At 43.0% G+C, this 21,341-nt stretch overlaps 1 protein-coding gene across 1 annotated transcript in view; it reads left to right on the forward strand.

Annotated features, from left to right (window-relative positions):
- Positions 1-2,748: 2,748 nt before the first annotated feature.
- VIT (vitrin) overlaps positions 2,749-21,341 on the forward strand; it is a 35,964-nt gene continuing 17,371 nt past the window's right edge. Inside the window, exons 1-8 of the mRNA XM_010151516.1 lie at positions 2,749-2,779; positions 4,653-4,718; positions 5,739-5,895; positions 7,780-7,913; positions 12,083-12,160; positions 14,967-15,047; positions 17,014-17,220; positions 17,877-17,927. Coding sequence (XP_010149818.1) covers positions 2,749-2,779; positions 4,653-4,718; positions 5,739-5,895; positions 7,780-7,913; positions 12,083-12,160; positions 14,967-15,047; positions 17,014-17,220; positions 17,877-17,927 — 805 coding nt within the window. The remainder of the gene's footprint in view (positions 2,780-4,652; positions 4,719-5,738; positions 5,896-7,779; positions 7,914-12,082; positions 12,161-14,966; positions 15,048-17,013; positions 17,221-17,876; positions 17,928-21,341) is intronic.

Here is a 21,341-nt window from a genome sequence, read left to right on the forward strand (position 1 = left end):
CTAATGCAGAAATTAATACAGTGGCAAAAATAAGTTTCTTCACGGTTAGAATTTATTTCTGTCAGGATACTAGTATAAACTGCACCAGCAAAAGTAGAGAGTCCACAATACGATGCTTTTTGGTGTAGCTATGACAACAAATCTGTTTGGTAAATCAAACAGCCTTGTCTAAATGCTTCTGTTAATTCTTATTGACAAAATATCTGTTACTGCAAGCTAAGAGGTCTGTTGAACTCATTTTCCCCCAACAAGCTTTACATATGGACTCCTTTAAGATTTCCTGTCCCCTTTTGCAGAAAATTCATTATATTTTAGGGAAAAAAGCCCACCTTTTATTGCCTTGAAAAGCAATTCTATCAGCAGACTAGATAGAGATTACAATAGCAGCCAAGCCTGGAGTAGTGCCAGCCAGGACTGCGATAGCTCCCGGGGCAGCTGGCCTTGTCTTGGGGTCAGCAGGGCTTGGGGGTGGTCAGCAGGCCCTTCGGAAAGCAATGAGAAGTCTTGTGCAGCACCAGTGCTCCAGGTCCCACAATACATTTTGTGGGACAGGAAAAGTGAAGTTGTATTGGCATCTCTCCACAAAGCACACAGCAACCCACCCATGCAGCTAACTTTGATATGGATCCTTTACCATCGCAGACCTTTTCTACACTAAACTGGAGATGAAAATAGCTCAGCAATGATGGGACGAATTTTCACAGCTCTCTTTGACTTTAAAAAAAGATGCCGCTGCTGAATTTATTCGCTACAGATTTTGGGAATGCTCATATTAAGATGTCTTTTCCAAAGCCTAAGTCAGTGCCAGTATAGTCTTCAATGGTGCATGGTGGTTCTGCAAATGACTTGAACTCTAATTCTGCCTCTTCTTTTTCTGGGCTTGACCTGAAGTGAGAACTCATTGCGGGGGGGGCAATTTTTTTCATACTTCTGATGTGGTGATGGGTTGAGACAAGTAAGTGAACAGAAAAGCATCTGAGTTAAGTAAGTTCATCTGAACGCTCTTCTACAGCTTCTTACTATTTCCTTTAGCAGCTTCACAGTGGAAATACACTGCAGTAAATGCCTAAAATGGATTTTTCTTCCAGTAAATGGGCAAGGTTTTTGGAAGCTAACAGTGACAGCAGAATAGTACCACAGAGCTGCTTTTGCTGCTACAGCTTTTACAGTCTGGGGTCACCCTAAGTACACTGTCCACCGTTTTGTAGAAAGACACAGTCGCTGTGTTGAGCCAGTTGCCATGCCCTCAGAATTCAGTTCAGTGTCTTCTGAGCAATCTCTGTTGCTTTCACCTTTAGCAGCCTCACAGGAGGGTTGTTTTACGGAGATCATTAAGTAAAGACAGAGTAGTATTAGAAAGTGATACTGTTAATATGTCCTGGCATTTAAAGTTCTCTGACCGTAGCATAGAAGCAAAAATCTGAAGTGCAGCTGGTCCATGTAAAGAGGGTTATAAATTACATAGGCTGGCTGAACTCAGTTTAGTCTAGCATATCATTTTAGTCATCTTCACTCAAGAAGCATGCGGCTTTCTTGAAAAAGAAGAGCAATTAAAATAAAAAATGTGGAAGTATTGTATATGAAGATAGATTGCAGATTTTTTTCTCTCTCCTATATCTGCCTTGTCAGTGAGTCTTTCGGGACCTGAAGCCCTAGTTCTGAGTACACAAATGCCTGTGTGATATCTTCCACTGCCTTTTTTCCCAGAGGCAGATATCTTGCTTTTCCTGATCATTTGTAGCTTTAACATTCCATCTACTTTCTTCCATGATAGTAAACTATTTTTTTTATTTTAGTACAAATCTTTTGATTTGTAAGCATGTAATCAGTTTCTTTGAAGACCAACTTTATTTTGATCTGCAAGTTTTTTCCTGGACAACACACAAATATTTTTTCCCTCTCAGACCTTTTATTCAGATATTTGTCAATCATCTTGTAGTATTTTAATGACTGAAATTAATTATGAGCACTCAACCTAGGATTCCCTCAACAGTCACCAAATATCTGCAAAAGCAGCATGGGTGGTGATGCTCAGAAGGATCTGAGAGGGATTATCTCTGCTAAATTTGTATTCTTGTAGCCTGGCCAAGAGCTGCAGGGGTGGCAGAGGTCAGGAACCACATATGCAGTCACAGAAAAAAATGTTGCCCAGATGTTCTGACAGAGTCCTCTTAATCTCGGATGCTCACGTGCATGCGTGCACACACCAGTGCTCTTAAAAGGAAAGAAGCCAGTAATTTGGGTCACAAATGATGGCATGATTGCAAGATACTTTATGCAATGTTCTTCAGGAGTGAAAAGACGTTTCCCATATTTTCATAGGATTAAATGGTGTGGTTTGATGTGCAGACAATATGATTTTGTGAATATGCCCCAGAAGAGTAGCAAATGAACTTGAATAGCATATCCACATCCATCATGCCCTCTCTGCCACTGGCTTCAGAAATAAGTCTGTGGCATGACATCTTGATTTCCTGAAGCAAACCGAAATCTTGCACAGAAGTAAAAACTGAGTCCATGGGAGTGCCACAGCCCAAACACCATCTCCGCTGGGCACATCAGCTGCTCTAAAAAGCATGAGAAGACCATGCAGTGTGTGAGGACTGTGAAAGGCTGAAGAAGAGTGCACAGTCCCTCTTCCCCTACTGTTCTAGTACCATCTGTGCTATGTCTGAATGCAGCCTGATATACTCTTCTTTTCCTTTTCAGTGCCCCTTAGTGACACATCCAGATCTTGCTTTACTCACCATGAAGGCCACAGTCATCGCAACCTTCTTTGGTAAGTACAGTTGATGTGCTGCTATTAATAGTTTGTGGGTTTGTACCCTCCTGTGCTGGCTGACCAGTGACTGCTGGCTTCTTCTCTTCCCTTTGGACCCGATGGCTGATGACTCTCAGTGGTGGGTGTGTTAAGCCTTGGCCCAGCTTCTCAGAAACAGGCTACCTAAACTTCTTGACTTGGGCATAGAAACAGTATTAATTACTTGCAGAGATCTCTAAGTACCTGACCAGCTGCATGCAGTCCATATCAGATAGCACAACGGAGCCTGAAAAATGTCTGTAGTATAAGATTCCCTCCAAAGAAAAATCAGCTGTTTCTTACATGGGAGCATCCCTTCCCAATTTTTCTCTGTGTTCTCCCTGTTTCCATGAACAAGGAGGTGCCAAAGGAAAAAGGCTGTAAATGTATCTTGTTTTCTTTCCCCTGAAGTGAGACAGGATCTTGCTTTCTGGGAACATGTATAGACTCCAGAATTTGCAATTCATCTTATATGAACAATCTGTTTGATTAAGCATGATTTCTTAGTGTACTTTACCTACATGTAACCCTTCTGATGGAGAGCCAGCCACCACATAGCCTATCGGTGTTGTATGACTTTAATTGTGATATTCCCAGGCAATATTCCTTCTAGCTGGACCCTCAAGTCTGGGAGGGCATCCACTCTTAGTTCAATGTCATAGTTATCTATGTAGTTCTTTCCTTGCTAAGAGACCAAATTACTCCCTCCACATTACGTTATGCCCTAACATTGCAGGTAGTTAGGACTTTGCACTTTATTTTCTACAGTTTCTCTCTATTTTTCCTTAACTACAGTTTTGCCGTGGTTACACAACTGCATCCGTGACAAAAGGCCCCAGTACAGCACCTATACACTGCCACTTTAGACACTGAGAGACTGATTTTTCTTTTGAGCAAGTTCTAGGATTTAAGTTCGCAAATTCTCTGACACCAGCCAAGGGGAGCTGAGCATAAAAGAAAGAACTAAGACTGCTGTCGAATATTCTAGTAAGATTAACTTAACAAATGGTGAGAGGATCAGCCATAGAGTTTCAATTCCCTCTGAAAGCTTAGAGAGAGGAAAGGTGAATAGGAAGGTCAAGATAATTGTAATGAAGTTATTAATTGCTCACAATGTAATGCTTATAGAATAAGCACAGAGAATGAAGAGGCTTTGTATGTCAAGCACTTAGCAATTAAACCTAACACAGTAAGCTACATGCATGTATTGTGATGTATGTTTTAACATAACAGTATCTATCTCTCTTACTATTACACTTTGCAAATCACAATTCTACTTATCAAAGAAAATCAGTGACCTTGCTGGGACAGGATACTGGGACATGCCACACTAGAACCTCACACAGTCCGCAATGCTGCCCAGTAACCCATACCCACTACCACCAGTGAGTGAAATGCTGTAACGCACAATTACAGGATAACTTCCCTGCGAGCCAATTACAAAGAATCTTTCTCTCCTTAACTTCCCAGTTGCTTCATGCACAAAGCGTGTTGTTTCACTGACATCTCTACCACATCAATTACAAAGACTTTCCACTGCTTGTGGAAACACTGGGGCCTTTCATGGTTTTCTGGCCCATGGGGACTCAACAGCATCTTTTAATAGTCAGGTCCACAGATGAATGTGCAAGCTGAACTGATCTTTAATCACCTTCAAAAAACTGCCCCACAGTAGATGCCATCTTGACAGCAAACGTAACTGACAAGTAAAAATCTAGCTGTGGCTGAGAACATTCACATTTCATTTCTTTAACCTGTTGATATAAAGTTGGGAAATCTCTTGCACAGGTGTTTGTGGTGACTGATGGTGATAGCCCTCCTTTTTCCTGATACTACGTTTTCTTTGTTTTAGGTGTGTTTCTTATATGTACATATGCAGCTAAGGAAGCCACAAAGAAGACAAAAAAGGCTAAACTATGTAAGTGGTCCCAGTAGTATTCTTGGCTGCTTTACAGCAGGCATGTCTGATGCCTAAAAAAAAAGTACAAAATGAGATTATACTTCGGTAATTCTTCACAGTTGTCTGCAGAGTCAAGAGGTGCATATGTTAATGATCAGGTTCTTTGAAATCAAATCACTAAGGTGTGTGATAATGAACGCGTGTAAAGGGGCAACTCTATTTCACTACTAAAATGGGTCTCTGTAGGTCATTAGGTACCACATAAGGATCTAAGCAAGCACTAAGGTTTTCACAGAGAGGGAGACATAAATATGTGAAATGGACCTGCTGTAGCACAACGCAAATGCAGCTGATCAGCATGAGACAAGTGGTGCTTGTCCTACGCACTATGATGTATAACTTTCAGCTATACTGCTATAAGACCATTTCTGTTTACAGATTATTTTGCTCATTTAGTTGACAAACAAACCTGCTGCGAGGCTGTGAACTCACACTTAAACCCTTTGTTCAGAGCAAATTGTGCCCAGCTAATAATTTCAAAAATTAAGGGCGAGATAATGGGCTGTGGCTGCAGCCTGGCATTATAGAAGGCATGGAGCTACATGAGCACAGCAGGAGGCTTGAGGAGCATCCTGCCTCATGTGTGCACAGTCCTTCCTGGTCCCAACTCACAGCCACCTCTTTCCTGACCCCCTCCTTCCCAGACATTAACCACAGCCTGGGTGACTATATTTCTTTCTCTCCCCAGCAAAGTGTCATAATGGCTGTTTCCTTCAGAGAAGCAAATACTCAAGGTCAGAAACATCCTCAGGCTTCTTTAATCCACCCTTAGTTACAGCTGCATCCCTTGGTATAGGGGTTATTATATGTTATATTGTAGATGCAGTACACATATAGGTGTGTCTTTTATCCCAAAACCATAGATAAGAAGGCAGAAGAGGAGGGTATGCCTGTCACTCAGTTACTCATTGTTTCATGACAATATCAGTCAGCTATGAAAACATTCAATCTGACTTTACTAAGATTTTACACTCGCAGATGTACCCCAGATCGACTGCGATGTCAAGGCGGGGAAGATAATCAATCCAGAATTCATTGCAAAATGCCCTCCTGGATGCCAAGATGTAAAATACCGTGTTTATGGCACAGACATTTATGCTTCCTTTTCCAGTGTGTGCAATGCTGCAATTCACAGGTGAGTATGTTGAAATGAGCAAGGCACTCAGAAAAAACTGTCATTTCCGTGTCAGGAGATCACGGCTTTTCAGAGCCTTTCAAGTTCGCACCGCCTTGTAGGTTTGATTGCAGGCTGCTGTCTAGTAGGAAACCTGTGAGAGAGAACGTGTGATGCTACAGATCCAATCTTACAAAGTGCTGTCAATCCTGTATTCCTACTGAAATGAGTTGCTTTTGAAGAAGTTCCTCAACTTTAGGAGAATTGTCTTGAGATTTGCAAATCTCTCATTCATGCATGGCAACTTATTATTGTACTATTATTATTCAAGAGGAATACAGGGATGGAGCTACTGCTACTAATAAAGCTTCAGGGGAAGTAAAAAAAAAAACCAAACTCACATACTTCTGGGATTGGTTTTGGTTCTCCAGGTTTTAGTTTAACTGTCCTTGCCATCAAAGGCTGAGTAATGTGCAATGTCCCTCCCTGCCACAGAAAAGGACACTGGGCAAGGAAATGTATAATATGAATTTTATAGTACAGATTTTGCTGAATTTCATTAGCCAGGCAAAAATGTGCATAAAATTTTAAAGGAGAATAACTTCAAAACCAAAACATACCATAACTGTAGACAGGATGCAAAGGCAGGATACATTCAACTAAAAATGCAATAGGAACTTATAAAGCCTGTTTGACAACTTGACTTCATTTGGAGTTATTCAAGCTACTGCAGTACTTCCAGGTCTGTGAAATAGCTGGGGCCTTGAGAAAAGTGGGATAGTTAAGGCTTTGGAACATTGCACCTCAGCACTGCATTGTGCAGTGCACAGGCTGCAGCTCTGCCTGCTCGGCCGCTTGCCGGAGACGTGACTGCCTTTCAAACAACAAATTCTTCTTTCAGACACTAGTGCACAATGGAAATTGTGTGCCTGCGCACACAGAGTTTGTCCCAAAGGGAAGTTACAAAATACTGATGGCAACTGCAATTTCCCCTACGGTTCAAATGGGGGCTGCCTGTATTGTTGCAGTGAGGCTTTCACTTTTCCTTCCTTGCCAGCCAGGTTTGGCCTTGTTAGCTCACACATGGCATTTCCTCAGACATAGCATTTCCCTTCCTTACAGTTATTTTACCAGCAGCTTCTTGCAGCCATCGGAGAAAACTACAGTTCTAGCACTCTTCACCGTTGTTTGCTGCCCATTACTTGTTTTCCTGTGGTGTCGTTACTGCCAGCCCCGCTGTGTCGCAGTCACTTCCTGGCTTGCCTACTTTCCTAATGATGCCACAGCAGGCTGCCTATGCTGCAGGTTTTCTGTTTGTTTTGAGACACACGCGATGTCCTATGTCAAACACCATTTAACGTGCACCGCACATGGAGTTGTCAGGTTTTCCACAGCTTCCAGTAATACTGTATTCACTTGACTCCAGCCTGAGGTCAGAAGCAGGCTTAGTTTTTCGCATATAACACATACTGGAACTCAAAGAAAACACTCATTTTACAATAGAAAGTCAAGCGAGCAGGAGGTTTGCCTCACATTTGCATTTTTCCCACATGGCTGGCCCGAAAACTACTCCGAGTACCTCTCCCTGCATCTTCAGTCATTCAATCATGCTTGCAGGAATTTTAACGAAGGCAGCGGCTTGTTCTTGTGTGCAACTAGGTCAGCCTTAAACACAGGACCAGTAGACCAGTGGGAAGGGCAAACAGACCCCAACAGTGTTTTGTAACAAACTGCTCTTCTCTGTGTAGGAGAAGCACACATATTTCTTAGCAGCAGTGCCACAGCTCCACTGTAGCTTCTGGTTTCAAGGTAAAAGTGAACACTTCCTACCTCTTGCACTGTTGAATGGTTTGTGAGTTTTCTGGGGGAATTTCCACCTTCAAACACCATGCTTTCCTCTTGCAGTGGTATAATCGACAACACAGGTGGGAAGATTCTCGTTCAGAAAGTCGCTGGCCACTCTGGCTACCGCGGGAGCTTCTCCAACGGGGTCCGGTCCCTGTCGCTGCCACGCTGGAGGGAATCCTTCCTCGTGTCAGGTACTGTCAGGCCGGAGCTGCCTGCAACAGGCAGAGAGGGAAGCAGCCTTCTCATTTTAAAGACCTGTTTAGTCACCACCAGCCCACCTCACCCAGCTTTAACACGAATAATGTACTTGAGACAGTTCGTCGTCTGGGCTTCCTATATAGCCCACACCTGCCAGTATGGGTCTGAGCCCACTGCGGGAGGTGACCGGTGGGCTGGATAGACTCTCTGAGGGCACCTTAACCACTGCTACTGATGCCTAAAATCTGGGCCTCGGTACTGAGGGGCAGGTCATCCTACAGCACTAGCTCTCCACCCTGGGAAGCAGTGCTGCTAAGGGAACCAAAGGGCCATTGGGCCATCTGAAGCATCCTCAGCCTGTGTCTGAGGCTGTATCTTCTGAAGCAACTTCTGGCTTCTGCCAACACCCATCAAGCCACGCATAGCCAGACTGTATTTACACAAACCCTATATTAATCAATTCTACTGGTTCATCCCACGTATTTTATAAATTCTCCCCACCTCTGTTAGCCAAACTGGTTTGATATCTACTCAGTGCAGAGAAACCTATCTTAATTTAATGGTCATTATCTCCCTGTAGAATATAGAGCAGCTAACTTGCATTCACTGACAAAATTCTCCAATTTTATTTTTTGTAAATTAGATCCCCTTTACACCAGCTTCAAGTTATCTCAAACCTACTTGCACTCATTCTACCTGTGTGAAAGGCAGGTCTAATTTACATTGCTTTCCATACAATTTCTAAATCTAACTTCTTGCTGCATCCATAAAGTGGGTCAGTTATTGCTGCTCTGCACTATTGGAGGTTTAGGATAGGTACGACTAATTGATATTGGTTAACTATGTCATCCATGGAAAAAACCAACAAGCAACTGAACAGTCACTGAAAATAAAGAAATGTTCTTTTCATGTGAAAATTTGTGGACAGCAAAGGACGTCCCATGAACTGACCAAAATGAACTATCGTCTGGAGTTTGGATTAATGTATTTGGATGCATTATTTTTACAGCATTCTACCATGGGTACATCACATTATGAGAAAGATTTACTTTGGATCAGTAGGAATTTCCTGGAATAGCTGAATTGCTACTTGTACTTGTTGCTGTTTTTCCTCAACAAACAGCACATTGTAATTCTGGTACATAAATGGGAAATAAGATTTTTTTTTTTATTTTTTTTTTTTACTTCAACAAAACCTCAGTTGTTATCCCATAAAACTGTAGGGATTTTTTATACATAGTAACAAATCTTTATTCTTAATTAATGAGACACTATAAAAGAAGATACAAGAGAAAGTTGCAAGCATACGTAAGAGGAGATGATGGGAAGTATGGGTAGGTACGATGAGATTTGCCCATTGTCCAGTTAATTTTATGCATGCTGAGTGCTCTCACTTATGTCAGTAGAAATAGCTTATGAACTAGCTCAAGCATAAATCTAACATAATATACCATACATCATATATCATATTTGACATATAAATAGGAAGAAAAGTCTCACTATACCTACTGAAAATGTGAAAATTTTAGAATTTCAGAGAGAAATTTGGAAGACTAAAGCCCCAGGAAGGCTGTTCTATTCACCTCAGCAGCCTGAGGCTGAACGCAGACAGATCTTACTCTCAGAAAGAGCTGAGTTGGGTTTCTTTTTGCAATTATGAGTCATAAAAGACAGAGCTGCATAAAGCATTCCCCCATAAAAATACAAAGTCACCTAAGGCATTAATTTCAGAACAGCTTTAGAGCTTGAACTGAGTCCCCTTTTCTCCAGATGAGTTCCCTTTCAGCAGACCAGACCCACGTGTGATACTGTTCCCTGGAAATGTGCCAACTGTTTATTCCTAGTGAGGATATTGTCACCAAGAGTTTGCAATGTTTAAATTGTGAATGAGCACCCCTACAACAAAAGAGCAGACAAGAGGAACCCCCGGGGGACCCAGGCGAGGCAGTGGCGTGATTTAGGGGCAGAGGGAAAGGAGATCCGTCCCCTGGGACAGAAGTAGCCAGCACCCCGGGAGGTATGCAAATGCATGGGTATTCACTTCCAAGCACTGAAACTCCTTGGCACTCAGCTGAATGACTCCATTCAGTTTAGTGGGAGTTTTGCAGCTAGTGGGTTAAGAAAATAGACTCCCAAACCCCTGGGCTTGCTCGTCACAAATAAGTGTGAGAGGGTGAGCAGCCACCACACCATAGCTCGTACGTCAATGGTCCTGAGTTGAGGTTTTCAGGCTACATATACAGCCATTTTTAAGTATGTTAAGCAAACTGCAACCCAAACATAACATTTCCCAGACAGTGAAAAAGATGTATTACCATTGCTCCAGAAAGCAGGGCCATGTTCAGGTCAGGCCTCAGACCTACCTCCTGGTCACATATGGGCTGCAAGTTGCTTTGGATCAAAACCACCAGAGTCCAGGAACAGCCAGGCCCCCTACACTGGCTAGATTTGTTTGCACAGCAGTGGGCTCCAGGTTTGCATTAGAAATCAGATTAGCACAGAAACATTCTAAATTAAAATCAGATTATGATGCTACTGCTGCATTTACCAACCACTCATACATGACAACTCTGCCTCCACTGGGGATAAAGAAATGCGTTTAGAAATAATCTGCAATCCTATAACTTCTCCATCTTAGTACCAAATTGGCAGAAGAGCTCCCTAGTCCTGCTTGGCTCCTGATCCCAGTTTTAGCTCAGGGGGAAGTGGATGTGAAGACCCACCGCCCTTCACTTGGGCCAGCTTCTGTGAAAGACCCAAGGGCAATAAGGAAGCTCTTTCTGACTTGTCCTTGCAGGCTAACTTGCCAGCTATGCTCTTTGGCAGATATGTCTTGACTTCAGTGGAGCTGCTCTCAGTTTATACCACTGTCAATGAGAAATGGAATAGCTCCTTACACCATTGCCTCATTAGTAACTCTGACTTCTTCAGCTCAGGGTTTTAATGACATCTGAAATTTCAGACAGGAGTAAACAAAAGAAGATTATGGAGACATGAAAAGGGACAAAGGACAGTACCTCTCCAGCTCCATGGCCATCCTTGCACATAGAGGACCAGTTCCTCTAGCATATGCCCTTCTTTGTGTGCCATCGTTGAGGAAACAGTCCCCAGTTCCCAGAAGCTGGCTCAGACTGTAGCAGCTAATTCTGTTCAATGCTGTTGGTCCCTGGATTAATCCTCCAGGATGACAACTGACATGCTCGCAGTGCAATATACACCTTCTTAAAGAATCCACTGAGGGAATAAAGGAAAGCAAACCTAGCATCACCATCATGACTCAGGTTTTGCAGCAGGTGGAAGTAAGTCTCACCTGAGGTGGTCCAGAAGCATTACAGAGCACAGCATCTTGTGGAGACAATCACCAGGTTCCCTACGTCCTACATCCACCAGCTCCTAGAGGCCAGAACAGTCTTCCCTACCCTGGCCTTCTCTGCAATACTTTTCATTTGGTGATACATGGGAATATAAACAATGCCCCAAGAGATGGAATTGCATAGCCACACGTACCAATAAGGATGGCATCTGCTGCAGCACTAGAAGGATTTGTGGGAAAGCTTAACTGGGAAACGTACCTCATTGTTTTAAGACAGGACCCTCATTTTAGATCTAAATATAGGTACCATATGTTCCCACACAGAAGCACAGCCTTCTCTCACTGTTATTACTGCAAAAGACTGTTGCCAGAAACTGCATCTTGCAAAAGTGAGGTCAGAGAAGAATGCTATGTGTGTGATGAGATGAAGCCCACATCAAACAAGCTTTCTAAGTCAACTGCGTAGTCGGGCACTGGAAAAAGCTGTGCAGGGAAGCTGTGGGTTTAAGTGAAGGTTATACAGTTGTCCTTCAAGAACAGTGCCCTTATGCTTAACACCATTTGAAAGCAAAGGAATAAACTAGCTGAGCTCTTCAAATACTTCCCAGGACTGTGTTTTCATGCTTTCTAACTTATTTTTTTGTGATGCTGGATTTAGGCATTGGTATTTTTAGTGGCGTGGTTCTGAGATTCTGCAACCAGATGAAAGAAATCTTCAAGAAAATGAGTTGGGCAGTAAAGAAGTGGGGTCTGATTCTGAACACATATGTTAGATGAGAATTCCACTGCAAGAAAACTTAGAATATTTTGTGATGTTTTCTAATGATTTTTTTTTTTTTTTTTTTGTAGAGGGCAAGCCAAGAAAAGGTGTGACATATCCATCAACTCTTGAATATTCTTCTTCAAAAAGCATAGCTGTTAAATCAGGCAAGTAATTGTGACTGACTTTCCCTTACATCCATTCACAACTATTTATTGTAGCTTCTTAGTTGTGTAATACAAAGATTTAATTATTCAGTGTCAGAAGTTCATGCATCCCTTATTATCTCATCCAAATTCCTCATGGTATTTTTTATGGTAATCACATGGAAATTATCCCAGATAATTCTATTCCCATTCTATTTTTTGGGCATACCATGTTTCACAGACTCCTGTTTCCAAATAGTTTCCCCCTTGCTCCAAATCTGCTAGTGAATATCAGGTTGTACTGATTATATGAAAGCATCTGAGGTTATACATGTTGACTTGACATGTATGTATTTCATATTACCTTTTGAATTATTCTCTGTTGAGAGTATAACAACAAAGTAATGAATGACGCAGATGGCAATACACAGCAGCTTTAGCTAAGGATGAAATGATAAGAAACTACTCTGTATAACCATTTTAGTTGGCATCTTACTCTGTAAGACTCAACTCAGTTTAAATAATTTAGTTGTCTTTGATCAAGTCTCACAGCAGGTGGCAGTTGATATTCAAGTGCACATGAAGTGCCTCTGTCACTGAAATGACAGTTGTTTGTGCCCCTGTAACAACTGTGTACTGTTCAGACTCTTCCTTTGGGGTGTGAACAAAAATAAAATGAATGCCTTCCACAGCAAGGGTCTTCTGCTGAGCCTGAGCCTTCCTGAGCTTGTCCACTGTGAGCCATGGTAGAGCAACATGCGCTGTGTCTTTTCCATGAATCCACATGCCTGTCACCAGGGACATCAACCCAAGGTCTCACAGAGGTTACTTGGAGTCCTGTTCTTCTCCTGTACATTCTTGTTTGATCCTTGGAAGCAAAGTACAGAGCTCGTTCCTCATCTTTAGGCTTTTACTTGCACAAAGGTAAATTTAAGTCTGAAAGCTGTAGTTGTTGAGATTGAATATACGTCACTCAAATCCGTGCCTTCAGTTTGCAATACCTTCGGGTTTACAGTCAAATAGGTACAGTTTTGTATGTATCTTGACCAGGTACGCAGAAATTACTTACCCAAATATTATGCACTGCTAGAAGGGAGGCAATACTTTAGAAACCTTGGCTTTTTCTAACATCTACCAAAATCACATCTCATCGTTCCTAAATGTACCCACTCCTGAAGTGTCAGCCCAAACGTCTCACACCAGATCAGGGACAATCGCAGCCTGGGTAGAGGTCACCAGGCTGGAAGCAATGATTTTTTTCTACTAGTGCTAAAACCCACATCATGTGAGAATCAGCATAGACATGAGGAGCATCATCAAGTCATGTCTCAGTCACGCAAACAAAACACCAGGAGCCTGTTCCTGCAGCAAACCAAAGACGCAAGAGGCTTCTTTCACTTTGTTTCTGAATCACACAGCGTGAATGAAAATGTTAGGATCCTAGCAACAGACCGTGCATTCACGCAGAGAAAACGCAGGAGCAAATAATAACTGTTACATCAAACCCAGTGCTTGTGGATGCCACTGGCTTGTTTCACCCAATCCTGTCCCACAGGCAGCAAAGAGAAATGATGGTTCCAGCTAATCTTCCCCAAACCCTGCCTGGCCCAGTCAGCCCTCCTTAGCCCTGTCACCTCAGCTGTATCCTGTCAAAACCAGCTTGTACTTAAGACAAAAAATCTCTGTAATATGGTGTTGGAGCCATCTTGAGACAGAGGATTTCCTGCTTTTTTTTAATTTTAATTTTTAAAAAGCTACCTTTTTATTCTGATTTAAATTGTAGAGACCATGTTATTCACTTGGATATTTAAACACATTATCTGTAGGAGGTAAAGGCAGTCCTTTGAGGATTACAATGGCTGCCAGATTAGCAAAAACTCCTACTTCACACCTGATCAGCTGTCAGAGATGCAGTTTTGGTCCTCATCTCAGGGACGCCAGAGATTTCTTTAAATGCTGCTGGTGGTTACAGTGCTTCCCAAATGCTGGGCACAGCAAGAAAAACCTTCCCAAAATTATAACTATTCACAGCTGGTAAAAACAACCAAAAGATGTTGTTTCAAAAAATAATACAATTTTTTAGGAAACCATTAACCCTGGAATAATTTCTCAAATAGGCCAATAGCATCAAAATAGCTAGAAAAGAGAAAAAAATGGAAGATCAAAATCATCCAGTATTCAGTCAGACACAAAAACAGAGGTAGATTCTTTTGCAAGGTAGCAGTAAATGAACTACAATAAATATTTCAAGTACTTTGATGGCCTTGGGTCTTAGAACACAAAAAAGTTGAAAAAGAAAACTCTTTTTTCCTTCTAAGCCAGTCCGTGTCATTCAGGATTTGGCCGCATGGTGATCTGACAGTGTCAGGCAAAAAAACCCTACATTTGAACATGAATTAGCAACTGAAATAGTGTGCATCAGCTGGCATTCCCCAAACACCACACCCCTCCCGAGACCCTAAGTAGCAGGACATGCTGCTACTCAGAGAAAAAAATCAACATTGTGATGCATTAATCTTATAAGTATTGGTTTCTTAGTAGTAAAACCCATATTTATTGCTCACTTCAGAAACTATTGACATTGGCACGAGCTTTTGGGTAGTAAAAATGTCTAAATCTGGCGTCAAAAATAAGGGGTGACTATTCTCTAGAGGTACCCAGCCATCACATTTTCTCACTTGGTGAAAAAGCCATGGTTAGACTAACTGACCTACTTAATGACAGGTGATGGGATGCCTTCCTTTGGGGACTGATAACCTCTAAATAGGAGACGTAAAATTACTTTCTTCCAGAGCTGCCTTTCCTAATATGTTTAATTTTGCTTCAGAGCCTAAAAAGCTGGAGCAAGACCTAAAAGCTACAAAGAACGCAGACACCAATACCACATCAGAAAAAGCATCAGAACAAGGTATGGTTTGGGGATATCGGTGCTATTTATACTATCCATCCCAGTCTAAACTGCCTGCAGATGCTTACCAGGAAGCAGTTTGACACTAGTAACACATACAGTTTTACCTCCTCTGTCCAGCCTCCTCTCTACATCCTTTTTCCCACCAAACCAACCCCATTATGTGAATGCCTGCAACGGTACCTGAAGGGCACATGCCAACTCAGAGAAGAGAGAGCACTATCTCAGTTCAATTTCTGCCTGCGCTTTGGGTGAGTTCATGTGTCGTGAAATTGTCATGAGGCACCAGAAGAGGTTGCCCAGAGAAGCTGTGGATGCCCCATCCCTGGAAGTGTCCAAGGCCAGGCTGGATGAGGCTTTGAGCAACCTGGTCTAGTGGAAGGTGTCCCTGCCCATGGCAGGGGGGTTGGAACTGGATGGGCTTTAAGGTCCCTTCCAACCCAAACCACTCTGTGATTCTATGATCTTCAAAAGCCTGCATTATGGCTCTCAGCAATTCCCTATGCAGGGAATGTGCCCTGCAACTGTGAGGGAGATAAGCACCCTGCCCGCACGAGTGCTGGGAATGGCTAGCCCCTGAGAGCCCTCCTCTTGTGTTAAATGCTCCACCAGAAACCCACCCAACATGCACCAAGGCAACAACTTTTTTCTGTTCTTATATCCTGTTCCTGGGTTTTCTGCTAATACTGTTAGCTCCCAGTTTCCTTTCTCCTTGCAGCCTGGGGCATAAAGCCAGCCAATGTGCCTGGTCCTTGCTCCAGCAGCACCAGATCACAGGGGAAGACTCACTGTGCCCTCCGTCTCCTTTCTTTTAGCGCAGCAGCGTGGAGCAGGACACTGTTCAGCCCAAAGAGAGCCATTCATACTGAGTTTTTCAGCTGAGTTGTTTTGTTTTTCCTCTGAGCTCTCTTTCAGCATTATCCCATTAAAACTGTCTGAGATCTGAGTTTTTCAGTGGCTAGCATTAGGTGGTAATTAATCCACCAGACAGTTTCATGATGATGCTTTCCAAAAGGGGAACATCCAGCAATAAAATACAAGCTTGTGCTGTGCAGCAATGAATAGGCTGCACACCATTCCCTTTCAGTGCCCTGACAGTGTGTCAGGCCATCCCCGGGGCTCTGGGCAGGGAAGAGAGGAACAAGTCTGAGACGGTCACGGAATATATTTTAGCGCAGTTTTCTGTAGATAGATGGAGAAGATAACAGCGAAGGATCTTTTTTGAGACCATGACTTGAAAGAACTGTAAGCACGTTAACAGTTTCATATAAGGACATTTAGGATGCAACTAGAATTGTCTGTTCTCACAACAGATGATACATTTTAAAAGTAGTAGCAACTGTGAGATGAGTCAAAGTTAGATGAAAGTGGCACCTCCCAGGTGGTGCTCTCCCCCGCTCCACTCCAGCCAAAGCCCCAAGGTTCCCTGCTCTAACCTCCTCCCCATATCACCGTTATCTAAAAGTTGTCTTTCTGCCAAAAGCATTTCAGTGCTGTGGTAGGCAACACATATTTTATTTTGGTCTGTGACTCAGGATGGCCACCTTTTATTACCAGATGTCTGCTGATTTCCATTTATACGGACTTTCTAACTGCTTAATTACACTGAGAAAAGGTGATGACAAAAACTTCAGCTGGCTGGTTGAATTATTTCATAGGTCCGAGACATCTGTAGGTTGATAGGTGTTTCTGGCCAAAGCAGAGAAAGCGTAGGGGAAACACTGAGGCTACGATGGACTGCTGTCAGCGCTCGGGAGAGCAGCGTGGTACTGTGTCACAGAGGCACCAGTGCTACGCATACACACCTCACCCATGGCACTAATGGCTCAACAGGCGAGGATGCATGCAGACATCCTGAGGACAACACCGGCATCTGGGTCGCCTTAAACAGCGACGCTATCAATAGTGCTTCCAGACCACACGTGTGTGACAGCCAGCTGCAGTGACCATGTCACTGTTCCTACAGGGGACGCAGTCCACAAAGAGTATCACACCTCTCCTGTGCCGACACCGGCTACACAAATGGCCACCACCACCCCAACCCCAACGACCACGACCACGGATCCTTCCACCACAACACCAAAGCCAACTACAACGCCTGTGACAACCAGAACCACGACAATTGCAGCTGCAGCCAAGACTCGACCCGGACTGCATCGGGTCAGAGACATAGGTCAGTAGCGTGGATGTTCACATTGCTTTCCTCCTGACACACAGCTTTCTTAAAATTTAAGGAACAAGACATGCAGCTGAATATATATCATGATTTAGCAGACCATGAATTCAGTAATTCAATGGAGAAATATTAGGAGTAGATAAAAAATTAATTCCAGCAGATGGGCTGGAGTTAGAGTTGTACCTTTGAGATATACACAAAATTAGTGTCTCTCACAGAAACAAATGTCTGTAGATTCTCTGAGATGAGATTTCATCTGCAGTAAGTTTATGGCTAGTCATTATCTTCACAAATAATACACTGACATATAAACTGATTCATGTGGGAGTAAGCTCCCCATCCCCAAATGTTGTCATGATTTTCAGGTATAGGAGACAACAAATAGTTCTTTGATTTATGTGTCTGGATTGGGAGCTCAACAAATAGGTCAAGAGTAATTTTAGAATTAATTTTGTGATAACTTTCAATAAAATAAAGTTGCAATATATCTTTTGTAACAGCTTTTGGATTTTAAAGATTAAAACAATGTGAAGGAATTCTCATATGGTTTTTGCACACCTGGTTTTCCTTAATCTTTTCTTCTCCATTTGTTCTTATTAATTAACATTGGAGTTTTGGTTCAATAGCTGAAGATTAAAATCTCTTATTTTTAGGTTCTAGCAGTGTCCACCCAGCATACTCCTCTGTGATAGCTGCAGCATCAAGTAAGTATGGTGAAGAAGTATATACCACAAGGCATGCAGTACAGTGTATTTTAAGGCAGCAGTGATTCATTAACCTTTCAAGCCTCAGCAAACTCAATGACTGCAGCTGAGTCTGGATTTAAACTGAAAAGCAGACACTTGTCCTGAATGTCAGAGATGCTGATTACCCACAGCTCTGGGGAAGCCTTTCTAGTGAATATCTGCTCATGTCAGCCTTGAAAAATGCTGGGTTTTGCAGCACTTAAGACAAAGTTTGTGTTGTTTGAATTGAATTTTCTTACTGCTTCCTTCTGTCTTACTCCCTCAGAGGGAGACTTGACTCAGTTGTAAGATACGCAATGCAGAGGCCTGCATAACCATCTAAACTGTCTATGAGCTCTGAAATGCCAACTTACATTAAACCAATGCTCTTTTGAAAACCTTAGGCTGTGGTTCTGAGCCTGGCACAAGTGTGGCTGGGCATGCCGCTCATGTTATGGACAGCAGCGCGGCAGCTGCCCAGAGCTCTGCATCCCAACCCAGAAGCCTGCTCCCATCCCAGCCCACAGCCTGCAAAGTATTTAGAGGTGTTTTCTCATACAACCTGCAATTGCTCAGCCATGCAGTCAAGTAAAGGTGAATATTTTCAAATGTTTGCAAGTTTTTGAGTGTGGGGATATGATTGCTTTTGAGTGAAAAGGATGCTGGGCCATCCTTAGGTTTTATGCTCTGTCACTATTTCTGAGTGCCTTGAGCTCGGCTTTGCTCTCACATAAATAATTGTGGCCGTCCCTGCTGCCAACTTATTGAAAGCCAAACACATGGCAGGGCAGGTATCTTCTGGGCAACTCAGGTCTTGAGAGAAAGCACCATCAAGTCAAATTTAGCTGCAAGCACAGAATAAGGGCAGGGGCTGGAGGGGTTAATCTTACGGAGTCAAATGTGCAGGTATGTGTATGGCAGGACTCACAGAAGTGCCCACACAATTCAAAGGGGTTTAAATTCAGTGGGAATCCACATCATTTGGTACCTAATGGGCATGTAAACCTGGTTCTGCTTGTTGCTCTCTTTTCTATTCTCACAGGTTGAGCACAGAATAGGCCATTATTGTCTTTACTAGCAATTAGGAAACCCTGTATGCAGTTCCCAAGTCAGTGGGAGATGCATGCTGAGGATAAAGTTCTGGCAACACTGAAATCAGTGAAGGTTGTATTTGTCTTTAATAAAACTAAACCTTTAGCCGAAGAAAAAAATAATCATCACTCACTTTTTCGAGTCTTTCAATGTTCACTTCATTGCAATTGGGATCCATTTCTCTTCACAATTTTCTTTACTGAAGTTGTAAAGATAAACTAACTCCCAAAAGATTAAAGTAATCAGGCTCAGCTGATTGGGAGCTGGAGGAGTGGTGGAGACCTACTTCTGATTTCACAAACTTAATTTCTAGGACCATGTCTAGCATGTCTGTACTTGGTATCTGGCTTTCTCAATTATCCTGATCTCTCCTCATTCTAAAAGAGAAGAACTGGCTAAAAAAAAAAAATAATACAGAAAGTACAAATATAGTTTTGAAGGGATGACTATACACAAAGCAGTCTGTCAGTTTTCCCTGCCCTCAGGGCTCACTCCTGGTATTGCGGGCAGAGTTTCTGATGATACTGTTGGCCTTCACCAGAGTTTGGCTTGACTAGACAAAATTAAATGCTTTCCTGTCTATCTTGGCTCACAGGGACTCACAGATCTACCTCTTAGAGGGCACTGATAGTTTGCCTACAAAAGACATCTCAAAAGTAAAGAGCTTTGAAATAGAGCACAGTCAGAATGAGCATGGCTGTGGCTGCTATTAGCTCCAGTGTTTCTACTTCCAAACACTGGTACTAGCAAAGCAGGGGCAAAACTCCTCCATCCTAGCTCCTGCTGTTCTTTCCCCTTTATCTTGTTTGTTAAAGACACAGAATTGGGAAAAATATCTGCGACTGTGCTCCATCGCAGGACCCCTGCTTTAAAGACTTGGTATGGCAAAACCACTGATGGGACAGACTAGCATGACATTTGCCAGCTTACCCCCATTTGCCCTTCTAGTGAGTGCAGCACTTCACCAGTGCAAATAGGGTAAAGGACGGTCCTGAGGGGGAGGCAGCACTGGCAGCGGGCTTTGAAAGCACATGCAAACTCCCTCCTGCCCTGGTACAGCTTTTCAGCCACGCTCTGGTACAGTGATGGCTTCTGCCTCTTTCCAACAGCCGCCAACCAAGCACGCTCCCAGGGGCCACAAACCCTTGCCCTCTCCCACCCCAGCTGTTCACAGACCATACTCGCACAGCTGCTGGGAGCCTAGATGAGGATTGGGAATAAGCCCAGTGCTGCTGTGCACACTGTGATCATAACCCATACCGTGGTCGTCAATGCCAGGCAGAGGCACTGAGCTGGCACAGGAGGTGCGGCAAGAGTGAACGGCCCTGAGGCCGAGCACAGACAAAAACCAGGTTGCAGAGGATAGGGCAGACAAAATTAAAAATGTGGCGTAAAATACTTCTGATACTGAGCTAATCTCTCTTACCCTCTCGTACACTGTTTCTACTGACCTTGTAACAGGTGTTACGTAAACACTCAGGCTCGGTTGTAGCAAACCAGAAACAAGGCAAGCTCTCCGTCACACAGTTGAATTTCTTACACCTCTTTGGCATGTACCAAGCTCCCACATGGAGAGTGCGCCCTGCACAACCCCACACGACACTGCTGCACAGACAGACTTTTCCCTCCACTGCCTGAAAACTCAGGCTGGGCTAGCCACGGTCCATCTGCAGCTGGAGCTACAAGCTCACAGAGCATAGAAACCTTGCCAGTTTTGGCAGATGAGCCTGTTATTTCCTTAAACAGGATCTCTGTGGCTTCTGGAGTTTACAGGGTCTCTCAGGACAGCTCCCAGAAATCCTATCAAAGGGCTGCCAGTGGCCTGTGAAGGTTTGAGTCTAGGTCAAGCACAAGCTATTTGCTGTCACCTAATTTTGCAGTATCAAGTTCCCAAGGAGCAGCAATTCCTGTTTTCTGAGACAACCATTGAAAATGGATTTGTTTATGATGTCTTATTGACGAAAATATCTTAGGGGCCCCCATCCAGAATTCACAGGAGTCAGCTAGAACATTCCCACTGATTTCAGCAGGCTTCAGAATTAATCCTTCTGAGAAAACTAATTAATAAAGGCTGGTTAAAGGATAAGTTTGTTAACAAGCTTCTTAAGAATAATTAATGAAATGAAAGGCATGATTAAAGACGGTTTTCAGCTGAAAATGCTTTGAGCCTTTAGTATTTTTGAACAATGAGAATCATCAAATCATCATCATCATCACCAAATCATCTTAAAAAAAAAGCCTTTTGTGTAGATGGTGGCAAAGACCTTTTAGATGCATGAATTCTCCCACATTATTTTTGTC

This window comes from Eurypyga helias, unplaced genomic scaffold, assembly GCF_000690775.1.
Source record: "Eurypyga helias isolate BGI_N326 unplaced genomic scaffold, ASM69077v1 scaffold25105, whole genome shotgun sequence".
Lineage (NCBI taxonomy): Eukaryota > Metazoa > Chordata > Aves > Eurypygiformes > Eurypygidae > Eurypyga > Eurypyga helias.